Source organism: Carex rostrata, chromosome 33 (assembly GCF_964058835.1).
Source record: "Carex rostrata chromosome 33, lpCarRost1.2, whole genome shotgun sequence".
Lineage (NCBI taxonomy): Eukaryota > Viridiplantae > Streptophyta > Magnoliopsida > Poales > Cyperaceae > Carex > Carex rostrata.
Genome location: NC_135950.1, coordinates 1,387,363 through 1,414,994, shown reverse-complemented (window position 1 = coordinate 1,414,994; position 27,632 = coordinate 1,387,363). Strand labels below are relative to the sequence as shown.

The window sequence follows — 27,632 nt, the reverse complement described above, 5'->3', positions numbered from 1 at the left end:
TCACATATAAATCTAAGATTGCAGAAATGAAAGATACTGGACATCTGCTGGATTTAGAAACTGGAGGGGAAGAGAATGGAAGCAAAAGAATTCGTGGTTCCAGCTCTTCAGAAACGGTTTGGTTGATTGCTTTAGTTTGGAAAAAGGATTTGTGAGCGTCAGGCCCGCAAAATGTGCTCCAAGATGCTTGTATACATCTCCCTTGGACTCTAATTATTATATTTCTATTATATTTATAATCCAAGGATCAAGGACCCCACCTCACCCGTCAGTTAATCACCTGTTAATTAAATGTTGCTATTAATTTATCTTAATCCGTCGGTTAATTACCTGTTTAATTAATGGCTGTTATTAATTGATCTGTACTTCCTCAGATTAGATCTGACTGAGGTTTTTAGATGTAAATAATTAATGACTATAAATAATCATCTTAAAACCTTACTTTTATGGTTGGGTGCAACGAGTTGGGATTAGAGGTCCGAACTGAAAACTCAGCTTGTAATTGTCACGAGTCAGTTTGTGATCTGGACTGAGATGGTGAGCTGGTTTATTGAATTTGACTAGATCTTATTAAAAGAAGAAAATAAATTCTACAAATTTGTTAGATCGAACTGGACCTAGCTAGATATCATAAAATACACACAAATTCATACATAGCCGATCTAAGTGTTACCTAAGACTGATCTTCTATTTCTAAACAAAATTTAATCATTTTGATGAAGTCATACTTGGAATTAATTAAGTTAGTGGTTTAAGTTACTTTTTCAGATAATACTGAGTTTTGTCAAGAATAGAAGCAATCAGGGGCGAAACTTACCTATAGCTGGTGGTGCTAAGCCACCCCAACTTTGCAATTTTTTTATTATAAGTATATAGAAATTATATTATATTGTTCATTTTACATGTACAAGCCCCTCCTATAAAATTATTTAAATTAGAGGGCTTCAATGTAAATTAAAAAAAATATAACTTGACTCATTTGATCTATTTGGACCTGGGCCTTCCATTCTTTGCACAATGTAATAAACAAATTAGAAAAGAATTGGAAACAAATAAACAAATAATATTTATTATAGCTAATAATATTACTTCAGATGAGATTATTACTACATTTGATCTTTTAGAAAATCATAGGGCAAAATTTAAATATAAATATATAAATATTATGTGTTTAGTTTAATTTTGATAGACATGACACTTTGTTGGTGTAGTTATTTATTATATATTTTGTGAAATCAAATAGAGAAGGATTTTCTTATTTTGTATTATATTGTGTTATGTATTTTTTTTTTATATGATATTATTTAGCACCCCTATGCTCAAATTCTGGTTCCGCCCCTGGAGGCAATGACCAACATAAAATAAAAATTAAATAAAAACAATCTATGTGTTCTTTTGTGTGGAACTAGTATATTTTATGCAAAAAAATATATTTTTTCGTGCATTCCAAAGACTAATATATAAATAGCAAAAGCAATGCTCATATGGGTCAATTTCTCATAAGGTATATGTTATAAATTGATTAAAAGTAAAATAATCCATTCATCAAAATCAACGGTTCTTCTCAGATCAACACATATAGACTTATAGTAATGATATATTTTTCAATGCTTGTATTCAAAATTAAATCTCAATATAATTTGATTGTAACTTTAATTTTGCAAGTTGTGCAAGTTGATGTGTTGTGTATTTCAAATGTGTGTCCTCTGCATTAACTTAAAATAAATTTTTTGAGTTAATAAATCTCAACCGTTTGATTTTAAACGGAGTCAATTCAATTCCTGTTTAAAATAAAGAGGGTCTTTAATATTAATGCGAATCTAGTTTGCACAAATTTTAACATAGATCTCGTTAAGATTTATTAATTCAAAAAATTCCTTTTGAGTTAATGCAGAGGATGCGAATTCGTGTATTTCAACGGGCCATTTCATTTAGATGGCAGCAGTCTGTGATGTTTTTCTAAATTTCAGGGATGAAATCAATGCAGGAAAAAGTCTTTAGGCAGCGCGTGGCCGCCACATGAATAGAGAGCGATAGCATGAATCAGGAAAACAGAGCAAGGATGTTGGGAAATGAGACAAGGGGCAGTGTCCTCTCCAATAATGTTATTTTTGCATCTGTGTACAATGTTTTTGTTTGAGCCTAGTTGATGAATGAATTTGGTTTCATATTATCATCGTATTACGGATCTTTACATTAAAATTTAAACTGTCGATTTCAATATACCTGCAAATCAAATTTTATATTTTTAATTTTTTTTAAATTAGATAGAGTGATTTGCAATCTATAATTTTTTTTTTTAAATAAAATATAAATTTTCATATCTGGATATATTTTAGAATGAAGATAGAGAATATATTTCAATTGATAGCTGCAGGGGTGGCAAAAAAGCTTAGCTCGATCGTGACTGGTATCCGACTCGTTCGTTAACAGCTTGTTTGTCACTAAACTGAGTTGTTAACGAGCTAGCTCGCTACTAGCTCAGTCCAGAATTAATGAGTTCAAGCTGGGTTCTAGTTTGCTCACCAGCATACAAGCTAGCTCGACTAGAAATCAATTTATAAATTTGTGTGTATTTTATACTGTTTAACTCGGTTCAGCTCGATTCAAAAAATTTGTAAAATTTATTTTTTTCTTTTTAAAACAAGATTAAGCTAGACCTAACGAGCCAGCTTATCAGCTCGCAAGCTAATTTGGATTGACTTGTCACAATTTCAAGCTGAGATTTTAGATCGTATATCATAGATCTAGTTTGATGGGCTATAACTCGGTCCAAAATTAACAAGCTGAGTTAGAACACAGTGACTGAGCCAGCTGATTACCACCGCTAGCTGCACACATTGTTTTGTTTTCAATTATAATCTGGATGCATTAAAATAACACCAAGTGGGAAAAAGAAATCAAATTATTTTTTCCAATAAAAAAAAAAAAGATTTGTCTTGAAGCGCAACCATTTGATTTTTCTTGGAGGCCCAAACAGGAGGAGATATTTTCTAGATGGTAATTTGGTATCGCCGCTAAGTGGTGCCTCTGTTTCAGTTCCTGGTTTTGTGGAAATCTTATGGCCTTAGATTGGTGCCCAAGGAATAATGAATTGGATAATGAAACAATCCATGTCGGAATATTTTGAAATATTATATGGGGTTTTCAATTATATGATAATATTATTGTTGGAATATTTTTAAAATAATTAAACAAATGAGGACCTTAATAAGACACAGTTTTATGAACAGAAATTTGTAAATAAACTCAAATAAAAAGATTTTGTATTAAATTTTGAACAAAAATTCTAATTTTCTTGATATACCGAGCGATAGTGCGAGCAGATCGCGTATGTTCTAAGAATAATGTTAATTACTATTATAAAAAAACGAATTTCTGTATCTATTTAATATCCGATTCGTTTCGATATTCATCTAATATCCGATCTGTATTCGAAAAATAAAAGCGGATACAAATATGGTTTTATCACTATCCGATCTGTATCCAATTCGTTTGCACCCCTAATCAGATCTTAGTATATTGTACTGCAATACTATTCTCTGCAAAGATAAAGGCCACAGAAGATCTCAGCGAGAGAGATAGAATATCGCCATCAAACAGAGCTCCTGGTTTTGTGGAATCCGTACCTAAGTTTTTCCAGTAAACCGGGAGCAGGTTTTCGTGGACTGTGGGCGCTGAAACAATACCAGCAACGGTATTTCTGTGGAATTTTACTGGTACTAACCTGGCCCACACCGCCACTTTTTTCATCACTGGCCCCATCTACTGCTCCAATCCTTATCTATAGAAGGATTAAGGTTGGCCGGTTGGTAGATAAGGGTTTTTTTTTGTTTTTTTGCTTTTGCTTAGAATAAAAAAAACCACTTGAGAGGTATAACTGAGGCCCTAATTTGATGGAAGCTTCCTCAATAAATATTGTATTAAAAAAAATCACATATTAAATTAGGTGTTCTAAAATAAATTCATTTCTGTTATTACCTCTCTCCATAAAAAAGAACTTTTCCAGTGCAATGTGAGTAGGGTGAAAACGGAGCGGATAATGGTAAAATCATATCTATATTTATTTTTATTTTTATTTTTATTTTCTGGATACGAATACGGAACAGATATCAGATGTATATAGATACGGATCTGGATCAGATCGGATATTTATTCAAATAATATAAAAAAATATTAAAAATGTTAAAGTTCATAAAATTTATCTAATTATAATGGTGAATAACATAAATTTTTCATAATATATATTAAAATATATGATATATATCTCCTATTTGAATAGGGATAATTAAAACGTAAAATCATATCAGTATCATTATCCACACGGATACAGATATCGAATATTAACATCTAAGTTTTCGAATACGAATCGGATATTATCCATACTTTTTTCACCCCAAGCTGTGACGATCAATAGTCTCAACGCCTAAATGCTCCATAAATGCATATAATGGTTGATTGTGTTCGTATATTTTGGATTAAAAAACTTAAAATGATCTCTCCCCTTTTGTTATTTTCTCTATTGAAATACGGGCCTTATAAGGCCTAGTTTCAATAAGAAAACAGGGAAATTACTACCTTGCCTAGCCCATTACAATCCAAGACCCATTTCTTCTCATCACCATTTAATAAGAGTAAAACCATTGACCACATTCAGCAAGGCATACAAGCCCAAAATTTCAGAAACAAATTAGCACCTCTTATTAGAGATGCTAGACCTCTTCATGTTTTCAATAGCTGAAAGGGGCAGTCTGATGTGGGATAGGAACTGCTTAATTTGCGGAAATGAATCTGTTGCGATTCCAAAGAATCACAGGGAGGTTGTTTTTTCAAATTCAACTGTTTATCTGCTTTGAGATTCGTACATGAGAACCAATTGTTTTTGAGATTTGTACATTACAAAAAAATAATGGTTTGATTTAGAAAAGCAGGCTCCCTGCGATTCTTTGGAATCACAGTAGATTTATTTTCTTAATTTGGAACAAAATTCCCATTAGCAGTTTAAAAATTGTAATTGAACGGCTCTGACAGAACATCGACATCTAGTCTTGACAACATTTCCTTTATCATTTGCACCGACTCCATGCATCGATCCGACTTTAACCATTAAAATTCAGCTCTCCTCTTCACTTGTTCTTTTGGTACTGATGCCATTTAACAGTACCAGTACTAAGCTCAACTATATGAATATTTTAAACTAAAAGAAGTATTTGTAATAGGAGTTTTAACAACTTGTAATAATTCTGAACAATTTTTGTTTGCTGGAGCATAAATTTTGGATAAATTATGGCAAGCATGAAAAATAAATTACATAATTAGAGGAAGAGGATAAATTATATAATATTAATTGGTTTGCCACAGAGGTTTTCTTTGTCTTAATCAAATTTATATTCAGTGTTCTCAAATCTACTAGCATGTAAACCATGAATTATTACTTATTAGTAGGCTCAGCACAACTTATGCATGAACTACCCAATTCTTTCCTAGATCAAACTCTCTGCCTCAACTAACAAAGCACAAGCCTCTGCCTACACTGCACCAATCAAGCTGAACACAGAGCCTATTTAAGCATTCTCATCCTGATACAAATCATTCTCATCCAAAATCTACCATCGGAAAATGGCGAAGAACAACCGCTTCTTCTTCGTTTCCAGCCTCCTAATGATATCATTGATACTGCTCCTAGCAAGCATGTCGAAAATGCACGTTACCGCTCAAAATCTCTGTTTTTCTCAGTTTGCGCTTGCTAACCAGGCATGCAGTCCTGTGGGACCCCCGATACAACGACAATTAGGCGAATTAATGGAAGGTGGTGATGATGACAACTCAGATTCTGACGATAGCGGTTCAGAGGATGATGATGAGCATGGTTCTCATCATGATCGCCACCACCACCACAGGCAACAACATCACGAGGGATTCAACCCGGAGGATACGCCATGTTGCCGTAGACTCATGGACATAGATAACGCTTGTGTGTGCCAGATATTTGCACGCTTGCCTAAGTTCGTTACCAAGCCGAAACATGTCATGAGTCTTAGCCCGGTTGAAGGATGCGAGGTGACTTTCGAGTGCGACGGTAGCTAAATGATGGTGTCTGAATAAGTGGCATGGGTCTATTATATTACTACGTACTATATATTATAGTGTGATTTCTGTGGAATTGAGTATGTTTGGTAGTTAATTAAATTCTGTTCTATGGGGGATGTCCTTTTGAGTTGGTTTTGGTAATCAAATGAGATAAGTACTAGTTGAAATTATGTAAGCTCCTTGAAGTGTGTTTTACCCTGAATTAACACGTGTAATTCATTAATTTACTTTCTTTGGATTGTCACTATACTTCATCAATTATATATATAGAGAAAGCAATTGACCTTATAGACAAATTAAACAATTTATCAAAATTAAGTAAACAAACAATTTGAAGTCTGATAATAATTTATTGACAACAAACAAACCAATAGTTTCAAAAAAAAAAAACACATTTTTATTTCTGATTAACACACAGTTATGTACATGCTTGCTTTTATCATCAATTCTTACCACTGTCTTGCTTCACAACAAGAACAGGGCATTTTGCTTGCTGAACACAGTAATTGCTCACACTGCCCAGAAAAAACCTATTGAATTTGAGGGGAAAAAAATAAAGAATTTAAATAAGTAATTTTGTTTTATAAATGACTTCTAACAATTATAAACTTCTTAACTAACATATAGATAAATATCATTAACAGATGGAAAGGGAGGGTATAAACAAACAATTGACCTTTCGACAGCACCACGGCCATGGCTTCCGATAATTAGCAGCTCCACATTTCGATTCTCGGCAACTTGGCAAATTACTTCTTTGGGTTCCCCCACCTCCGTTATAGTTTCCACATCTACCTATCATTTTCCAAATCAAATATACTAACTCAACTGTGATCCTTTTACCAGTAACCTATACAATACCCAGCCACTTTTGATCAAACATAGAAGATATATTGGTTTTTCTCTCAAATTAAAACAATTGTTAACCAGAACTTTGCACTGGTGACACTCCAAAGATTACCAAAAAATAAAAAAGATACTTAAACAGTATCATGGACATACCCCATGCTTAGCACAAATCTCCTTAGCCTTTTCTAGAAGCGCCAATGCTGCTTGCTTCTGTTGCTCCTGCACCAACTGTATCAGCTCAGGAGCTACAATTAATTAGTCACAAACATGAGACATGACAACTAAGATAACCAAATTTGGTACCATTTCTTATAAAGTCAAGCACCAGGACACATAACAGAACTGGTCAAACTACTGCTTTGATTTACAATTCTTGACTTCAAAAAGTTGAAAAGAAATTAAAGAGATGATACAAGGTGAGGCGTAGGAGGCAGCAGCGATGTATTTGAAAGTAGTCAAGGGCTGAACGGTGATGATGAGAAGAGGGGAGGAGAGAGAGGGCTTCAATTTGAGGAGGGCCCACTCCAGCGCGTACTGGCTGCTCTCGTGGTCTTCTATCGCTACCATCACCCTCTTCCCTGTATTATCTTTCGCGTCTGCCATGTCTCCTCTCTCTCTCTCTCTCTCTCTCTTTCGGTATCTCGTTTCTCTCTCCCTGTTTTGAATTGTCGCAGTTGGTAGCGTGGCCAGGTGGAAGTGTGGAACTTTCTAGTGTCTACCTGCGGTAAAAGAAATTTTGTGTTTACATATGAACCGTTAGATCTGTATTTAATCTCGGATCAAATGATCCGAATTCTGATCGGGCGGTCTTGATCTAAAATTAAATATTCTGGTACCTCAGAGGATTTCACCTCAGATTGGGTTCGGCTTCTTTTTGTTGGATCCTCTCCAATTATGTCGATCTAATAGGATGTTTCCAGATAGAGTGAGACGTCCATTTCAGACAGTTCAAATCTCCTCCTCTGGAAGGCTCTCTTTTCGAACAGCACGGTAGGATGGATAGCAATCCAGATAAGGACAAATTTAGATCGTAAGATCCAAAATGAACGGTATCTAACTGTGAAGAAAAATTTAGTAAATTTCTCTTCAATTGGAGAGGAGCCTAATGGACATAGTCTTTAATGAAGAAGAGACCGACGTGGTCACGGGTCCGACACGAATTCATATCCTCTGAGATATCTCAAACTTTGCGTGACTTTATAGTAAATCCCAACCGTTTAAATACGTTCTGCACGAATCTCAAAGCATACATAATTTCTGACCCCCTACATCACCCCGAATAGGCACCGGACACGTCGGTCACGCAAAAGTTGAGATATCTTAGAGGATACGCACCCGTCGGACACCCGATCATATTAAATGTTTAGATCTCGGAAATAAATTTAATCAGATTTAAATTGGATATGTAAATATAATGTCGATAAAAGCATCATAGGAAGATGGGGTCTTCTTTAAGTTCATTATTTTTTTCTCAGTGAGTTATATTTACTTTGGAACCTATCAAACTTTTTTCAAACAACACAAATTCAAATTATCGAACCAATCTACTAAACCAGTGATTCGTAAAATTTAGAATTTTTTTATTTAATAAAATATAGTAAAAAATATTAAAATTGGGACTTGGCAGTGAGATGTTTTATTGCAACTAAAATTTGGATTATACAGAAGAGGAATATGGGACATAATAATTTTCATACAATTTAATATTAGACATGTATAAAAGGATTTATAACTCTTAAAATGTGTAGAGGTGTGTTTGTGGTTCTTTTTAAGGTAAAGATGGGCGGTCTATTTGTGCATCTTTAAAATGTACAGTGACTAATCATTCGTGCAAAGTGCAAACTTGAGGATATTTTTTCATGACATATTTGAAAGTTCTCAAGATCCCCATCATCTATTGAAGTTGCTTTGATATCAAAATAATAATAATAAAAAAAAAACTTAACCCCATTCTAAACACTATCCCTCATTTCTGTATAGCTCTCTCTCTCATTCTAAAAGAAGGGCGGTTTATTCTTTCTTATATCCGAAATTTTTAATTATATCATTCAAAAAAAATAAACAACGAATTTTAGAGAATTTCAAAATTATCACAGACGCTACGATAAATTGTGGCCACCAAAAATTGCTTAAGCAATACAATTTTGTGGTCACAATTTGTCATTGTGTCCATAATAAAATAGAGTCCTCACAAAATCGTGGTTTACTGATTTTTTTTTTAATGGTAAATATAAAAAATTCGGTCCTTATATCACATTCACAAAATGATTCCCTAAAAAACCCAAGTTTTTGTTCGGTCCTTATATTGGTACTCCTCTTGGCAGAGGCAGATCCAGAATTTCTGTTAGAGTAGGGCAATAATCGGATTCAAACCCATTAATTTATCGAGTACACAATTACAACTCAATCCCTATAACTATGTTTATTATAAAATTTGTTATAATCATAAAATCGATTGACACAGTATTGAAATATTTTTAGTAAGTTAATTAAAAATTCGTTTGGCATTATTTAAATGGGGACTGTTCGTAGACAATTTGCAAATTGAAGTCAAATTTTAGATAAAAATTTAACATAAATATAAGTGTTTAATAATAAAATGTACAAAAAGTTCGGCCAACCCATTTCCTTAGAATTGTAATAATAAATTCCATCGTCAGATCTTTCTTGTTCTGTTATTATATTTCATTTTATTTACGAAATAGAGTATCGCATATTTAAAAAAAAAAAATGAAATACACATAATCGACCAAAACTCATAAGAAATTAGTTCAAGAACCAAACTAACTCAAACTAGAGATAGACACTACATCGGATCAGGATCAGATATAGACACATCGAACAATTAGTACTAGATCAAAATAAAATTTAAATTCAGATGTAGGCACTTGCCTACCCCAATTTGAATGTGGATCCGCCAGTGGCTCCTAGCAAGCATGTCGAAAATGCACGTTACCGCTCAAAATCTATGTTTTTCTCAGTTTGCGCTTGCTAACCAGGGATTTTTTTTTTAATATAGAATTATGTTAAAAGAATTCAACAGAACAAGCACAGTTCGTTTGGATTTTCGGAAAATAGCCTCCACCGATGGATCGGTGGAGCAAAAAAAACGTCTTCTACACCGATCCTAGGGATCAGTGTAGCCCACTTTTCCTCTGCACACACTCCACATTGACACAGCCACAGAAGATCCCATTTAGGCCTCCACTGATCCTAGGGATCAGTGGAGCTTTGTTTTCAAATTCCTGCGCAGGGACTGGGTTTAGGGTTTAGGGTTTAAGTAAAATGAAACAGGAAATTGAAGATCTTGTGCGGTAGGTAAAGGGTAAACCTACACCGATCCACAGGATCGGTGGAGGGATATTTTGCAGCTAGAGGCTTAATTGGTGTGGCTTCCGTGTGAATATGTTGTGGCAGAGGTAAAATGGGCTGCACCGATCCTACGGATCGGTGCAGTATGCCTTTTTTTTGCTCCACCGATCCTGTGGATCGGTGGAGGCTAGATTTCGAAATCCAGCCAAACCTGTGCTTGTTCTATTGAATTATTTTAGCATAATTCTATTTTAAAAAGAAAAAAATCCTAACCAGGCATGCAGTCCCGTGGGACCCCCGATACAACGACAATTAGGCGAATTAATGGAAGGTGGTGATGATGACAGCTCAGATTCTGACGATAGCGGTTCAGAGGATGATGATGAGCATGGTTCTCATCATGATCGCCACCACCATCACAGGCAACAACATCACGAGGGATTCAACCCGGAGGATACGCCATGTTGCCGTAGACTCATGGACATAGATAACGCTTGTGTGTGCCAGATATTTGCACGCTTGCCTAAGTTCGTTACCAAGCCGAAACATGTCATGAGTCTTAGCCCGGTTGAAGGATGCGAGGTGACTTTCGAGTGCGACGGTAGCTAAATGATGGTGTCTGAATAAGTGGCATGGGTCTATTATATTACTACGTACTATATATTATGGTGTGATTTCTGTGGAATTGAGTATGTTTGGTAGTTAATTAAATTCTGTTCTATGGGGGATGTTGTCCTTTTGAGTTGGTTTTGGTAATCAAATGAGAATAGTACTAGGTGAAATTATTCAAGCTCCTTTAAGTGTTTTACCCTGAATTAACACGTGTAATTCATTAATTTACTTTATTTTTTGGATTATATTTTGAATATACTCCTTACAGACAAATTAACCAATTAATCAAAATTAAGTAAACAAACAATTTGAAGTCTGATAATAATTTATTGACAACAAATTAACAAACCAATAGTTAAAAAAAAAACACTTTTTTTTTCTGATTAACACACAGTTATGTACAAGCTTGCTAACTTTTATCATCAATTCTTACCACTGTCTTGCTTCACAACAAGAACAGGACACTTTGCATTATGAACACAGTAATTGCTCACGCTGCCCAGAAAAAACCTATTGAATTTGAGGAGGAAAATTAAATAAAGAATTTAGGTACGTTTGATCTCAAAAACTAAAACAAAATTTAAAAACCTACAATACCAACTCTTGATTCTTCTCTTTTAGGGGTGTTCAAATGGTTCGGTTTATTTGGTTTTGAACTGAACCAGATGGTTCGGTTCAGTTTAATTTCTCAAAATCGAATAAACCGAACCGACCGGTTATATAATAATTCAAGTATTATTTTGGTTCTTTTATTTATTTTGGACTTAAAAATCAAGAATAAATATTGATTTAGAACTTTGGATATTTTAGAACATCAATATATTTGTATAAAATTGAACCATGTGTGTAATGGTATCTTAATTTTCATTCTATGAAATTATGAATGTATTGGCTTATGTATTGAGTTTTGATTTTTTGAGATTGAATTCCTCTATTCGGTTCAACCAAACAAACCGAAGTTTAGTTCGGTTTAATCGGTTCGGTTTTAGTTTGGTTTGGCATTTTATTTCGGTCGGTTCGGTTGGGTTTTAATCGGTTCAATTTTAGTTCGGTTTGACAAATTTTGTTCGGTTTAAACCGAACCAACCGTTTGAACACCCCTATTCTCTTTTCTGAATTATGGTCTCATATATAAAGAAGTAATTTTGTTATATAAAATATAAATAACCTTTAACAATTATAAAGTTCTTAAGTAACATATAAATTAATATCATTAACAGATGGAAAGGGAGGATATAAATAAACAATTGACCTTTCGACAGCACCACGGCCATGGCTTCCGAGAATTAGCAATTCCACATTTCGACTCTCGGCAACTTGGCAAATTACTTCTTTGGGTTCCCCTACCTCCATTATTGTTTCCACATCTACCTATCATTTTCCAAAACAAATATACTAAACTCAACTGTGAGCCTTTTACCAGTAACCTATATATACAATACCCAGCCACTTGTGAGCAAACATAGAAGATATTGGTTTTTCTCTTTAAACAATTGTTAACCAGAACTTAATTTGCATTGGTGACACTGCTAAGATATATAGTTTTCTAACTTTGGTGATTACAAAAAAAAAATATACTTAAACAGTATCATGGACATACCCCATGCTTAGCACAAATCTCCTTAGCCTTTTCTAGAAGTGCCAATGCTGCTTGCTTCTGGTGCTCCTGCATCGACTGTAACAGCTCAGGAGCTACAATTAATTAGTCACAAACATGAGACGTGACAACTAAGTGTTAGTTTTTTTTACTTTTTATTTTTTTTATTTTTTATGTGGCCTATATTATTATTATGCATCAATTTCATTTACATAATTATTAAAAAGACATTTGAATTTTTGATGAAAAAATTCAGATTGTTATTTATAGAATATACTTGTTCCAAAAGTTGCCTCGGAGTTATTAAATTATTCTTCATTTATTTGAACGCACTCCATCCATAAAAAACTTTGTCCACTTATTTTCTCACTAAAAGAGAGAACTAAAAGAAAATGTCCAAGATCTCCATCATCTCGTCTGAGGATAACCATTGATGATCAGTATTTACGCTTCCGCCTAACGACGTTGTCTCTTCAGAACTGTAAGATTTAATTTCGTTTTTTACTTTATTTTGAATTTACGGATTCTTGATTGTTTGTGTTATAATTGCAAAACACGTTATGATTTTATAAAATCTATCACTAAGATAACGAACTTTGGTACCATTTTGGATAAGGTCAAGCACCAGGACACATAATAGAAGTACTGATCAAGCAACTGCTTTGATTTACAATTCTTGACTTTTAGCACTAGTAACAAAGTGATTAATAAAAATTGAGAAAAGTTGAACCAAAAAGTTGAAGAGAAAAGAGATGATACGAGGTGAGGCGTAGGAGGCGGCAGCGATGTAATTGAAAGTAGTTAAGGGTTGAACGGTGATGATGAGAAGAGGGGAGGAGAGAGAGGGCTTCAAGTTGAGGAGGGCCCACTCCAGCGCATAGTGGCTGCTCTCGTGATCTTCTATCGCTACCATCACTCTCTTCCCTGTATTCTCTTTCGCCTCTGCCATGTCTCCTCTCTCTGATCTCTCTCTTTCGGTTTCCCGTCTCTCTCTCTCTTTTAATTTGTCGTACTTGGTAGCGTGTGGAACTTTGTAAATCATCACCTGCGATAACAAAAATTACGAGTTTAGATCTGGACCGTTTGATCTGTTTTGGTATGAATATTAAAGATGACCGGATTATGATCGGCCGGTGCAAATCTAAACTCAAATATTCTGTTACCTCAGAGGATATGCAGTCTCAGATGGGTTCGGCTTCTTTTCGTTGGATCCTCTACAATTATGTCGATATAATTGGATGTTTCCAGATAGAATGAGACGTCCATTTCAGACAGTTCAAATCTCCGGCCTCTGGGAGGCTCTCTTTTCGGACAGCACGGTAGGATGGATAATAATCCAGATAAGGACAAATTTAGATCATAAGATACAAAATGAACGGTATCTAACTGTGAAGAAAAATTTAGTAAATTTCTCTTCAATTGGAGAGGAGCCTAATGCGCATAATCTTTAAATGAAGAAGAGACCGACGTCAACGTGGGCGAGTGGGAATCCTCTGAGATATCTCATATTTTGCGTGACCGACGTGTCCGGTTCCTATTCGGAGATGACATCGGGGAAATATTATTTGAGCTTTGAGATTTGTGTAGAACGTAGTTGGACTGTTGAGATTTTCCAAAAAGTCACGCACCATATGAGATATCTCAGAGAATGCGAATTCGACGTGAGTAATCACGGTTCACGGCCTCACGGGTCCGACTCCCGATCATATTAATAAATGTTTAGAATTCGGAAATAAATTTAATCAGATTTAAATTGGATATCTAAATATAATATCGATAAAAGCATTATAGTAAGATGGGGTTTCTTTTAAGTTCATTAAATTTTTTTTTAGTGAGTTACCAGTGATACGTAAAATTTAGAATTTTTTTATTTAATAAAATCAAATATTAAAATTGGGACTTGGCAGTGAGATGTTTTATGACAACTAAAATTTGGATTATATGGAAGAGGAATATAGGACATAATAATTTTCACAATATATAATATTAGACATGGATAAAAGCATTTATAAATCTTAAAACATATAGAGGTGCGTTTGTGGTTTCTTTAGGTAAAGATAGTCGGTCTATTTGTGCATCTTTAGAATGTCTAGTGACTAATCCTTCGTGCAAAGTGCAAACTTGAGGATACTTTTTCATGACATATTTGAAAGTTCACAAGATCCCCATCATATATTGAAGTTGCCTTGCTATCAAAATAAAAAAACTTAACCCCAATCTAAACACTATCCCTCATTTCTGTACAGCTCTCTCTCTTTCATTCAGTCATTCTAAAAGGACGGTCTATTCTTCCTTATAAGTTATATCCGAAATTTTTAATTATATCATTAAAAAAAAATAAACAACGAATTATAGAGAATTCCATAATCATCACAGACGCGACGACAAATTGCGGCCATCAAAAGTTGCGGCCACCAAAAATTGCTTAAGCAACACAATTTGGTGGCCGCAATTTGTAGTTGCATTCATAATAAAATAGAATTCTCATAAAATCGTGGTTTATTGGTTTTTTTTTTTTTTTGAATGGTAAATATAAAAAATTCAGTCCTTATATCGCATCCACAAAATGATTCCCTATAAAACCCAAGTTTTTGTTTGGTTTCCTCGACCTCATGATAGATGGATGTATTTACATCATTTTACACAGTACCTCGATGCATCTTAAACCAAAAAAAATTGGAAAATAAATCTGCTGTTATTCCGATCCCAACCATTGGCGCCACCAAAACCAAAACCTACCGTTGTTGCCACCAAAAGTTGATTAAGCAACACAATTTGGTGCTGCAACCTGTCATTGCGTCCATAATAAAATAGAATACTCACAAAATCATGGTTTATTTTTTATTTTTTTGAATGGTAAACATACAAATTTCGGTCCTTATATCGCATCCACAAAATGATTCCCTATAAAACCCAATTTTCCTTTGGTTTCATCCACCTCATGATAGATGGATGCATTTACATAATTTTACATGTTATTCTGATCCCAACCGTTGGTCTTTGTTGAGGTTCATGCACAAAAAAGTTACTTCGTTGAGATTCATGCATTGAAAAGTTTGAACGGTTGATATTGGAATAACAAATTCCTGTTATTCTCAAAGAATAACATCAGATTTATTTCCAAAAAAATTGAGCAGAAACTTGCTAGCAAAACGGACTCATCACTCATGCATCAGGAGATCGTACTATAGATTCTCAAGAAGAGGCTCACTACAAAATAAGTATATTTACTTGAAACAAATATATGTTCTAGTAGAGTAAAACAAGAGATAAATTTCTCAAGTCTTCAAATAGCCAATAAATCTCAAATAATAGGGGCCAGGAGCAACTCCATGGTTACAACCAACAAAAATTCCGGGGCATCTTATTTCCTTTTTTTTTTTTTTTTGCTTAACAGTAGTACAAAAGCAATGAATACAACACGAACAAAGGAGAGAAGTGCTTCTTAATTAACGCACCATGCAAGAACTAGAAGTGCAATCTAATTTTTGACAGAGGTGACGTGCCTGAGGAGCATGCTGACGACATCTTGGTTAATGTCGGAGGCTTGCTGCTTCAGTTTTGCAATCTTTTCATCTGTCTCTTTTTCAAGTCTCTTCACATTTGCACCGGAGTCACCGCTACTCTGTTAAATGAGCAAGTAATGTTAAATTTATGACGATCAATATACAACAAAATAATTATTGTGATTCACATTTGCACCAGAATCTCTTTTTATTCTGTCAATTTTTTTTTGCAATTTAATCTCTTTTGATGGAGGCTTTCTTCTGTGAGATAATTCTTATAATAAGAAGGTAAGAACAAGACAGTGCATTCTAAGAAAAAACTGTTATATTTTATTGATATTTCTTTCATATATGCAAGTGAAAGCTTATGGGATTTCAACTTCTTTTTCATATGCATCAAGAGGTTTGCAACCTTTGTGCTTTGGATGTCTACATAACCAAGTTGAAATGCTGCAATCTTTTACATGCATGTAGATAAAGTGACATATATAACATCTAACATCTTGTCAATTCTTCAGACTTCCCAAATGTTATTTTAATAACATGAAACCAAAGTTTGTTGTGCTTCAAGACAAAAATTTGTTGGGTATTATAGAAAACAACTCAACCATTGAATTATAATGACAAAAAGATCTATTGATTAGCTTTGACATTTTTTCTTTAATCAGTAACAAAGAATGTTTTCTGTTTTCACGTAATTGCAGAATGAACTAAACTCAAGCTAACAAATTGATAAGAGAGTTTGAAGTTTGCAAGCACCAATTCAGTTTGTAAATGTATAAAAAAGAAAAGTACCTCAGCAACTTTTTTCTGGAATTCAGCCTCCATTTGAGCACGGTAAGCAGCTATCTCCCTCTCGGCCTCTTCTTTGGCTTGCCTTAGCCTTGCCTGTTTAGCTATTGTACAATTAAGAAGAAAAAAATTGAAGAAAGATTATATTTCCCCAAGTATTTATATACACCATCGAAGGAAAAAAAAACAATTAAAACAATTTCTCATAAGCCTGCAAAAGGCCGAAGAAGTAAAAAAGTCCCTAGAGAACCCAGAATATCACACCAGCACCTGTAAAGCATAACACATATCACCTAAATCTCTCATCTTCACTTTCTTAAGATGCCTAAATTTTGTATCTGCAACGCATAAGTTGACTCAAATTTTGAGTTGATCCTTACAAAATCTGAACCATTCAGCACAAATCTTAAAGCAATTCATTTTATATTGATACTGCCCGGTGGAATTAAATAGGCACCGAAAATACTTTTTGACCCGTTTTGACATCAACTGAAAAGTTGAGATAACTCAAGAGGATACGGACCCCTATTCTTCCTCCCATCTTGATCTTGAGAAAAAGTATAAAGATGAAACTTAGGCGTTTTAGAAGAAATTGAAGAAAAAGAAGGATGTTAATTATATCTCTATGCTTTATACACAATATTTAAGATTTTCAGGAGAGCACATGAAGTTAGTGGTTTGCTTTTACCCGAACGGGTATGACCCGTTTTACCCGACCCGTACCCGTTACCCGAGGTACCCGTACCCGTGCCCGGGTATAGGCGGGTAAACGGGTACACGGGTACGGGTTTGAGACGGACCGGACTCAATGATTCGAAAAAAAACCCGCCCAACCCGTACCCGTTTTACCCGTACCCGAAACCCGTCTACCCGCACCCGTTTTACCCGTACCCGCACCCGTTTACCCGACCTACTTTACCCTTTTACCCGTGTACTTTTACCCGTTTACCCATTACCCTTTACCCGTTTACCCGTTTTTTTTAAATTCAAAATTCAAAATTATTTTGCCGCCGAAAAAAATAATATTAAAAACAGAAAAAAAAACTAAAAAACAGTATTAAAAAAAAAAAAAAAAAAATACCCGTACCCTACCCGCCCTACCCGACTACCCGTACCCGAGGTACCCGTACCCGTTACCCGGGACGGGCACGGGTTTGAAACGGGTAGGGTACACTTTTTTAAAACCCTACCCGACCTACCCGTACCCGCCTACCCGACTACCCGCCCTACCCGTACCCGCCCTACCCGTACCCGCCCTACCCGACTACCCGCCCTACCCGTACCCGAGGTACCCGTACCCTACCCGAATTCAATCCACTACATGAAGTAATCCCAAAAACATTTAAAGGAATCACGATACAGATTTGCAATTTCTTCTCAATAAACTCTAGTCTACGGCAATGTTTGGTTGTGGAGTAATCCTCTTACTCTACATTTAAGCTGCCAAACGAGATGTAAAATAGGAGTAAGATGGAATAAACAACTTATTCCTTCTTAAAATTAAGTAGCAACCAAACATGGCAATGCTTGATACCAGAGAAAATTATTGACACTAATGTATAGAACCGATGCCTTGCAACTGAATAAAAACAACCTAACTATAAAGACTAGAAAAACCAAACAAGATAAATCTGGTATTAATGTGCAACTAATGTTAAATTACAAATCTTTGGATCTGGAGTTTTGGGTTACGTACCAGTTCTTGCGGCATTAACAATTTGTTGGGCTTCTTGTTCAGCTGCCAAAAGTTGCTGGATTCCACTCTGACGCCTTGAGGAATCCATCTTTTTCTTTCAGTATCTAGAACAGAAATAATAATAAAATACATATCATGCCAACAATATAAATTCTAGGTAACAAGTGATGTAAGCCTGTTTAATAGAAACTGTTATGTTTTACACTGACAAATACAAAATTCCATTTAATTTTAGACTCAGGGTCAAATTAAAATTGCCCAAAAAAAAGGGATAAAAATTAGGTTAGAATAAAACAATTGCAAAATTAAAAACAACTCAGGTAAAATTGGGGTCAAATTGAGATCACAGATTCCAGATTGAACGAATTACCGGTAACAGAACACAAAAGTCATGTTAAAGAGAGATAATATAAAATAAAATCTCCTATGGTTCACACTTGTAGAGATCCGTACATTCTTATAGAGAGGATTATAACAAAATTAGGGAAATTTGTAGTTAAATCCCCAACACTAAATTCATCGGATCTAAATGAATTAAAATCATACCCCCCCCCGCCCCCCCCCCCCCCCCCCCCCCCCCCCCCCCCGCCCCCCCACCCCTTTCATCATCGTCGATAAACTAACGAATCAGCAATTTTCGTGATGAATCATTACAGATCTATATGCTAATGAAGAGAAAGTTGTCACCTTTGGAAAGAAATTCGCCTTTTCTACTTTCTTCCTCGCGCGAGCGTCGGGAGATCGATCGATGGTACAATGCTAAAGGGCCTCTGACTTCTGAACCAGAACGAGTCGAAATATAGATGTATTTTATTGGACCGACTGAGTCACTGGAAGTGGGCCATTACTTTGTCCGAAGTGGGTCCGGTAAATCAGTGTATAGACTAATTATATAAATGGCCATTGGCTCTTCCGGGAGCCATTGCGAACCCCGATAGTTTGGGGTAAAGATTTTGACAGGGCAATTTTAGCTTTATGCAGTACACAGACTATAAAATTAAAACGATGTTTCATTTGATTTATATGCTGTACGAAGCCAAAATAACTCTGTTAAATCTTTACCCATGGTTTCGGACATGTATGCTGGAAAGAGATGGTCTCTGAATCTTTGGTCCCACTTATGTTTACACGAGTGGGGCCTGTAAATCATTGCTCTTACACCTTGTAGAACAGGTTTATATAAAGATATGGTCAGGATCTATTATTTTGTGGGAGATATTTCACCAGGTGGAGATTTTTTATTTATAGAATTATTATTAAATAATAAAAGTAAATAGAAAAAAATATCTTGATTTTTGGATGTCATAGATAGATTCTTTTTCGGATCCAATTTTTTTTTTTCCGAAGGTCACATCTTTGAAATCGTTTCTTTCTGATGGGTACTGGGTCCAAACTTTGGATCTGAATCTTTTTTTCGAATCATTTTTTTTTTTAATGCTGAAACATCACAGATAGAGAAATTGATTGGGATTCGAAATATTTTGGGATCCAAAGTGACCCATTTCTTCGCACGTGCGGTCATTAGTAATTATGTGATCATCAAAACAATAAATAAATACTTCGGATCTAAAAAAAATTCGGTTCCAAAATTTGAATCCAAAAAAAAAAAAATCAGTTTCAAATTATAAATAATCTTTCTATTTTCTTTTATTATTTAATAATAATTTCTATATCTAAAAAATTCTCCACCAGGAGTCTGGATCCCATGCTTGTTGTTGAGTCCTTGCTTTCAAGTTCCAAACACCTCCGAATTCTTTCTTACAAACTTAAAAAAAAAAATGAATACACAATCGCACATGTTATAATGATTTATCATATGATATATGATAATTAAGTGCATATTATATAATGACGAAGTATATATTTATGAATGATTCGGATAACAAATTGTGAAAGTTTAAAATAATAAGAAGTCTATTATATAAATGACAAGTGTACATTTTGCATTAGTTAAATTTTAAATGTATAGTTTTCAAATAACTAATTATACATTTTAGGATGATCGTAAAATAAATACAGAAATTCAAAATAATTGTCAACAACTATGACTAAATCTAAAATATATAGGAGCGGATTGTGTAATTACGAACACTACTATTTGTTAAGAAGAGCATCAAATTTTTTTTTTTTATTACAATACAAACACTACTATTTGTGCATTTGCTTGTTTATATTTTACATGAGCGAGGTGTAAGCATTAGACTAGTTTAGACTTTTTTAGGGATAATTTTCTATATACCCATCATAACTTGTGAATTTTCTTATTTGCCTCTAGAAATTTAAATTTATCTTATTTATCTCTCAACTTTTACAATTTTTTCTTGAATGACCTTAATTCACCTCTAACTGAAAATATATTTCACTAAAATTTCACCAGCTTTCATGGGGCGCATTAAGCATGAGGCATTTGTTTGATTAAAACATACGAAAATATTATTTGAATAATTAATTGTTAGTAAATTACCGATCAAATAAATGATACTGATGATTTCATATATGAATTTTAAAAAACTAATCTAAATCTTTCTACGAAATAAATAATGTATTATATTATTATGTAAAAGTTAGAAATTTAGTAGTGCTGTAAATATGACTTCAGGCGATTTTCCAATAGGACTCCAAACAAATTTTCTTAATTGATCCCTTACATTTTAATAATAAATATAATAGTTATTATTAATACATTAATTTGAGTGTGTATATATATATATATACACACACACACAAAAGCTCAATGAGGTCTAAGAAAGAATCTAAGTTCATTTTATTCCATTCTCAGCCAATCCGAAACAGACCCAGCTATTTGCATTTATGCCCCTCTGACAATGAGGTTTTTACAATGGATATAGAAATTTACAGAATAAACCCATCTAGGCTGAAAACTTTACAAGTTCTCTTTTAATTGCAATTGATATACCAGTATGTACAAAATACTGGTACCAAGGGTTTAGAATACACATTGAGCCATATATTAATAAAGGCAGTATAACCAATCAATTTATTGAAAGGCTGATACTGTAGCATATCCTGCAAGTCTAACATTTCCTATAGCAAGTTGTTTAATAGAAGAAGTGAGCTCAGATAAATCGTTGTTTGCATAAATCATATGAAAATATCAACGAAGCACAGGGAATCCCTTTTGCTTGGAGGACCAAAATTGATACAATGAAATATTATATGCTGATTAGAAAAGATTAATTTAAACAATATTTGCAATTTTGCATCTCTATCACAGTAATGCCTATTAAGTAAAACCAAGCCTGCAGCAAAAGCATAATTCAGACATTAATTTCAAAATTGCATAAAAAAGGAACCAGTTGTGATGATCATCCAGGTAAGCTAACTTATGTTTTTAAGGTAAATGAAACAACATAAGAAACAAATTATTATTTATTAAAACAGATCTAATAAGACAACGTACAATATTCATTATCAAACTACAAACAACAGAATAATCTCAAAAGAGTATCAATAAAGCCACCACACAGTCACCACACGTCAATCATTCCACAAATTACCACACTATGCTAGAAACATGTGAGATGTACGGCTAACCCAATAACGAAAGTGTATTGGAAACACGGTTCACGAGCTCGGCAATGTCATCAACCTTAATTTTATCATTCTCCTTGGCATGACTCCCCATAATGCGAGCAATGTTCCCCACCAATTCAAGGTTTACTTCCATCTGAATTTCAGGCGACTACATTGAAAATTTAATTAAGAGTTAGTTCATTCAACAAGGGCTTGTGACTCATGACTCAACCCTTTAAAAACTAGTACTGATGCAACCAACAGGTTCTGGTAAGAGAATTAGTTGGTTCAACAAGGAAGGGCCCCAAGCTGAAACTTCAAAATTTGTAGTTTTAAAAAGTTTCCAATGGTGTATTTGGTAAGAGAAGTTTGTTCAACAAGGGGGCTTCAAGATGAATGTTTGGAACCTTTAGAACTCAGTCTTGTAAGAGTATTTATTTATTTATTAATAATACTCACCAACACTGCCTCTTTTCTTGCAATCCAAATATTCATCCACTCTAGTTGTATTGTAGGGATTGATTTCATTGAAGAGTTCCAGAAAGACAGATCCAGACCGTCTATTTAAAATTGGACAGTCGATATCAAAGCATGATGTTCCATGGACTAATTAAATTAACAAATGGGGAGAATATAATAGAGTAGCATGATGTTAATAATAAATTGACAGTCCAGATCTTTCTCGGTCTCTCCAATAAATTAATCAAATTGAAGAGAGATTCCTTATTCCTTTCCTGCCAATGCCAAAATAAATTATATATATTCCTAAAATAGCAAAATTAGCAAGCATTTCAAAAGTAACATAATATCTATAGAATCAGAGTTAACAATTTAAATATAGACAATACAAGTTAGTCTACACAGAACTCCAAAGCCACATGATTTTGATTTTTATTGTGACTCTAAAACACCACAGATGGATGCAGAAAGTCTATCAAATTAAAAATTTTGGTTTAGACTGGTAGAGATTTCTTTAATTTTTCAATCAATAATAACATACTTATGTACGTGTTAAAAATTCTAAAGACTTTTGATATATATGTTGCAGTTTAAGCAAGAAAAAGGGGAAAATGATATAATATTAAGTATGTCCAAGAAATTCTTAATTGTGCATTGAATATTGGTTCGCAGGATAAAAAACCTGAATTCAAGAGTTATTTATTATTAAATTTATTGACAGAAAAATGCAAATTTAAAAAATATAACCTGTATATTATTTTTATTTCCTGAGAATCAGTAGCAATAAATAAGAACATATATAACATTGAAAAATCACAACAGAACTGAGACTCAAGAGAGCAATGAAGAAACTGTGTAGCAGTTAGCACCAACTGTATTTTGAAAGAATGCTGCAATTGAATAAGACTCAAGTTGGTCTTAGTTAAAATCATCAGCTTATTCCCACTACATCCTGCAAACCTATAAATCACATATATACATACCTGGTGGCGATGGAGCAGAGTCACCTTTTGAAGGTTACGTGCATTGGAGAGGAAACGATCTACCACATCAAACTCATCAGTCATACACCATTCTCCAATTTTCAAGGTCTTTAAATTTGGAAATTCAGTTGTTTCTTCCTTCAATACATCCTTCATTTCCTAAATTTAGCAACAAAAAAAAAAAGCAATACAAGTCAAGTCAGTCAATATATATTTTCCATACTTGTTGCAATGAATATATGAAATTGAGTTCGCAAGTAATAAATAGCAATACAATAATCCAACCAAGTAACAAAAATTAGCATAGAAACTAAGTTACGATAATAATCATACCAAGACACCAGATTTAGACAGCATTAACTCAAGATGGGATGCATTTGAAAGAGCCGTCAGAAACAGAGAGTCCTCATAGTAATGGATACATGCTTGCACAAGAGACTCCAGTTTTTTTAACTTTATTGTTCCCTCATCCCAAGAAAGTACCTCCAAGTACAGCAGACGCGGAGTTGAAATTGTGATATCTGTCTCATTGTCATTGTAACAGCCGTCTAGTACCAGACGCTTCAATGTGCCAGAAGATATGTGACAGAAGTACAAATAGCAGTAGGAGAGCACCATTTCTTCTAAAGCAGGCAATGCTGAAAGCTTTTGCATTACCTCATCTTTAATAACTGTGTAACGAAGGGTTAATTTCTTGAGGCAGGGAAGGTTTACAGATATCGGTCTTATAGGTTCATGTTCCAGGTTTAATTCCATCTCCTGCAATGACTTACAGGAGAAGATAGAATCGGGAACTTCAAAATCATACTCCTCTGATGAAATATGGACAGATAGAAACTTGAGATTTAACTCTGCCACAATATCAAGCCATGCAGAGGCAGGATCAGGGTCAGTTTCCTCCTCAACCCACTTGAGTTTAAATGAATCCACATTTATTAATTGATCACGGTGCTTTAAAACACCATCACCAAATTTTTTGAATTTTTCTGCATGTAATTCCCAGAGTTTTTTTTGGTCTTCATCATCCAGATTATCTAAGATATGATAATCTGGGCAGAATTCATCAAAATCAAAGTCAAGAACAGGTACAGCAGCCCAGAGGTTCTGAAACCCTTTGGCTAGCAAAGAGGTCTGGACAACTTCCTTTGTGCTCAGCAAAGATAGTATTAGGATCAGTAAATCATCTGGCAACAGACTTATTAAATCAACATCTGCAACTGCAATCTCTCTTCTCCTTTTTGTACGGCTTTCAGTTGGATCCATGACTCCTGCTCCTGTGTGTATTATGAGTTGAACAGCAAAAATATCTTCGTATATTATGAGTTTGTAAGGAATAAAATTGGATCTTTGTTCACCACAGTATATAGCAGGACCATGCCAGACCAATAAAACAAAAACAAAAAATCAGAGCAGCCACGGTTCTAATTGTTTGTTCTCTAGTCTACATAGTAATTTAGACCAAAATTCGCAAAAACCAAAAATAAATGAAGCATCTATAAACAATTAATGACTAATTAACAAAATAAACTATCAATCATAAACTACGATAGCTGTTAAACAACAACTCCTTCTGTGAATAAACAAATTCCAGACTCCAACAAAAGAAAACAACAATTAAGAATAAAATTACTCCATTAAATAGTAACAATATCTTGATTCCTACTCAAGTCTCAAGTACTTTATATCTAATCCTCAGTCTTAATTGTTCCTTTCAAAAATTGGTTACTCCATACCTAAAATTTTCGGATCTAAGTCTCTAAACTAATGCACACTCTTTTTCTTGACCAGTACTGCACAACCCTTGAAATTCAACTCAAAGCATGGGCGAGAGAGGCTGAGAGAGATATCTTACCTGAAAAACGCTGAAATTAAGGCGGAGGAGAGAGAGAGACTCCTCGAAAATTTTGGCGCGGCGCGGTGCGGCGGATAGGGATCGAAAGAGGCGGAGGCGCGGAGCGATTGAAAGTTTGAAATGATTTTGGGGGTTTCTGAAATCTGAATAGAAGTATGAAGTGGGTTCACATCGTGCACCTGAAACGAATCTGAACCGTTCGATCTGAAACGACACGAATATTAATGAAGTTCGTGCGTTACAGGGGTGGACCAGATTTCTCTTGATTCTGATCGGATAAACGAGATTCTAAACTCAAGATCGTGGACGACGTGGAGTCTATTTTTAGCTGGCGTAGATGAACGACGTGTACGGTGCCAATTGTGCTTTGAGATTCGCGCAGAATTTACTTGAACAGTTAGGAATTTCCGGAAAAAAACACTCAAAAGTTTGAGATATCTCAGAGGACGAGAATTATTTCTATTCTTACAATACTCATGAATCAAACCCAGAGGAAGCTCTAAGCTTCTAATAGAAAATAAATCAATAAAATCAAATAATTAAATCACTGGCGGTTAGGGGTGAAAACGGAGCGGATAATGCTGATACCATATCCGCATCCGTCGGATAATGAGCGGATACGAATACGGATAGTAAACGGATATTAAAATTCAAAATCAAATCCGCCTTAAACGGATACGGATACGGAACGGATAGTTCACGGAAGGCTAGTTCAAAATGGACTATTCTTGAATAGTATAGACTATAGAATAATACAAATTTTTTCTGTGACCCATTCCGGATATGTTCTCTTTTAGTTAGTCCCACAACGGTAAAATAAGCAAGAGCCAAGAGTATATAAGTCTCCAATTAAATTCTAAGTTGTTTGTTGTGGACTTGTAGAGAATGGAGAGGAGAGACAGTAGCTTTTATAAAAGCAATGACCCACGTGAAGCTTCTGAATAGTACACCCATGTGAAGAGGGGAGAGAGAGTAGCATATAAATATAGTACACAACCCACGTGAAACATTTGAAGTTAGAAGAGGGTAGTAATGGATCCGGTAATGTGCTTCGTTTAGATCCGGATAGATCGGATATCCGCTTCGTTTGTGGATTGAAAACCGAATCCGTATCCGTCTAAACTAGCTTTCTTTGAAAATTATCCGAATCCGTATCTGAAGATTCGGATTATATGCGGATACAGAGCGGATATCCGGCTCCGTTTTCACCCCTACTGGCGGTTCAAAACGTAGTACAAAAATAATAACATTTTTTTAAATGTTACAAATAGTATTAATTAACGGATCTGCAATGAGAATTCAGATCTGGCAAAATGGACGAAATTTTTATTAATATTCAAAAAATATTAAATTTTAAAATCTACATTTTGTTTGACAAGATTTTGAAAACTGTTCAAAATGAAATTTTTTTGTGAAAATTTAGCCTAATATTGCAAATTTATTTTGCACTTTTGGAATTCCAAAACTACCAAAAAATATTGCGGTTCTGGTTTTGAAATTCTAAAACTGTAATTTTTTTTTTGCAATTTTAAGTTTTTTTAATTTAACAGAAAATGTTATAATTTATTAATTTTTTGTATTGAAATATTAAAAATATTTTACATATTTTCTTGAAAATAAATGGAATAATATATAATTTGATTTATTAGAAAGACAGTGACAAATAACTTAGATCACCATTTTTCATGCCAGATTTTTTTGCGGTTGTAAGAAAAATTAAAATATTTCTTTGTGTTATTGAAAAAAAATAAAAATGTTTTGAACCTGAATTATCGATCCCTGTTCAAAAGTCATTTCTAGATAACTACATAAAATATTATAATTATTCTATTTTCAAAAAAACCAAAAAATTCTCCGACAAAAGTCTGACAAAAATTTCATTGAAAAACTTTTCTCACAATTTTTTTGTTTTTTTTTTAAATAGAAGAATTCAAATATTATTTGTATTAATTTAGAAGTTACTTTCCAACTGGATCAATAATTCAAATTCAAAATATTTTAGTTTTTTCTAATAACACAGAGAGAAATATTTTATTTTCTTGCAATTATAAAAAATCTGGCCTAAAAAATATTGATCCGAATTATTTGTCGCATGTTTTCTAATAAATCAAATTATGTAGTATTCTATCTATTTTCAAAGAAATATATAAAAATTTCTAAAATTTCAATACAAAAAATAAATAAATTAGAACATTTTCTGTTTAATTAAAGAACTTCAAATTGCAGAAAAAATTACGGTTTTGGAATTCTGAAATCGCAAAATAAATTTGAGATTTTAGGCTAAATTTCCGCAATTTTTTTTTGCAGTTTTAACATATTTTGAAATTCATTCGAATGGGGTGTAGATTCT

General features: G+C 34.1%; 3 protein-coding genes across 7 annotated transcripts; all 3 read right to left on the bottom strand.

Annotated features, from left to right (window-relative positions):
- Window positions 1-6,420: 6,420 nt before the first annotated feature.
- Window positions 6,421-13,454, bottom strand: LOC144548701 (Adenine nucleotide alpha hydrolases-like superfamily protein). 3 transcript variants are annotated; one of them, XM_078297434.1, is made up of 4 exons: window positions 13,220-13,446; window positions 7,093-7,184; window positions 6,767-6,885; window positions 6,421-6,620 (listed from the first exon to the last, which is right to left on the bottom strand). In XM_078297434.1, the coding sequence occupies exons 1-4, from the start codon at window positions 13,407-13,409 to the stop codon at window positions 6,533-6,535; spliced, it is 489 nt and encodes a 162-aa protein (XP_078153560.1). In that variant the 5' UTR covers window positions 13,410-13,446; the 3' UTR covers window positions 6,421-6,532. The 3 variants fall into 3 exon arrangements, with proteins under 3 accessions (XP_078153560.1, XP_078153559.1, XP_078153558.1); XM_078297433.1 differs by lacking the exon at window positions 13,220-13,446 and adding an exon at window positions 7,353-7,601; XM_078297432.1 differs by lacking the exons at window positions 6,421-6,620; window positions 6,767-6,885; window positions 7,093-7,184 and adding exons at window positions 11,223-11,373; window positions 12,116-12,234; window positions 12,464-12,555 and having other exon boundaries at window positions 13,220-13,454.
- Window positions 13,455-15,667: 2,213 nt separating this feature from the next.
- LOC144548483 (V-type proton ATPase subunit G1-like) lies at window positions 15,668-19,297 on the bottom strand. Of its 2 annotated transcripts, XM_078297170.1 has the most exons (5): window positions 19,142-19,297; window positions 18,455-18,558; window positions 16,762-16,862; window positions 15,939-16,085; window positions 15,668-15,902 (listed from the first exon to the last, which is right to left on the bottom strand). In XM_078297170.1, exons 2-4 carry the CDS (start codon window positions 18,540-18,542, stop codon window positions 15,942-15,944), a joined length of 333 nt encoding a protein of 110 aa, XP_078153296.1. In that variant the 5' UTR covers window positions 18,543-18,558; window positions 19,142-19,297; the 3' UTR covers window positions 15,668-15,902; window positions 15,939-15,941. The 2 variants fall into 2 exon arrangements, with proteins under 2 accessions (XP_078153296.1, XP_078153297.1); XM_078297171.1 differs by having other exon boundaries at window positions 15,668-16,085; window positions 18,455-18,561; window positions 19,153-19,290.
- Window positions 19,298-21,852: 2,555 nt separating this feature from the next.
- Window positions 21,853-25,402, bottom strand: LOC144548674 (F-box protein At4g22280-like). Of its 2 annotated transcripts, XM_078297390.1 has the most exons (4): window positions 25,283-25,394; window positions 23,764-24,704; window positions 22,448-23,589; window positions 21,853-22,157 (listed from the first exon to the last, which is right to left on the bottom strand). In XM_078297390.1, the coding sequence occupies exons 2-3, from the start codon at window positions 24,691-24,693 to the stop codon at window positions 23,143-23,145; spliced, it is 1,377 nt and encodes a 458-aa protein (XP_078153516.1). In that variant the 5' UTR covers window positions 24,694-24,704; window positions 25,283-25,394; the 3' UTR covers window positions 21,853-22,157; window positions 22,448-23,142. The 2 variants fall into 2 exon arrangements, with proteins under 2 accessions (XP_078153516.1, XP_078153515.1); XM_078297389.1 differs by having other exon boundaries at window positions 23,764-25,402.
- Window positions 25,403-27,632: the final 2,230 nt, after the last annotated feature.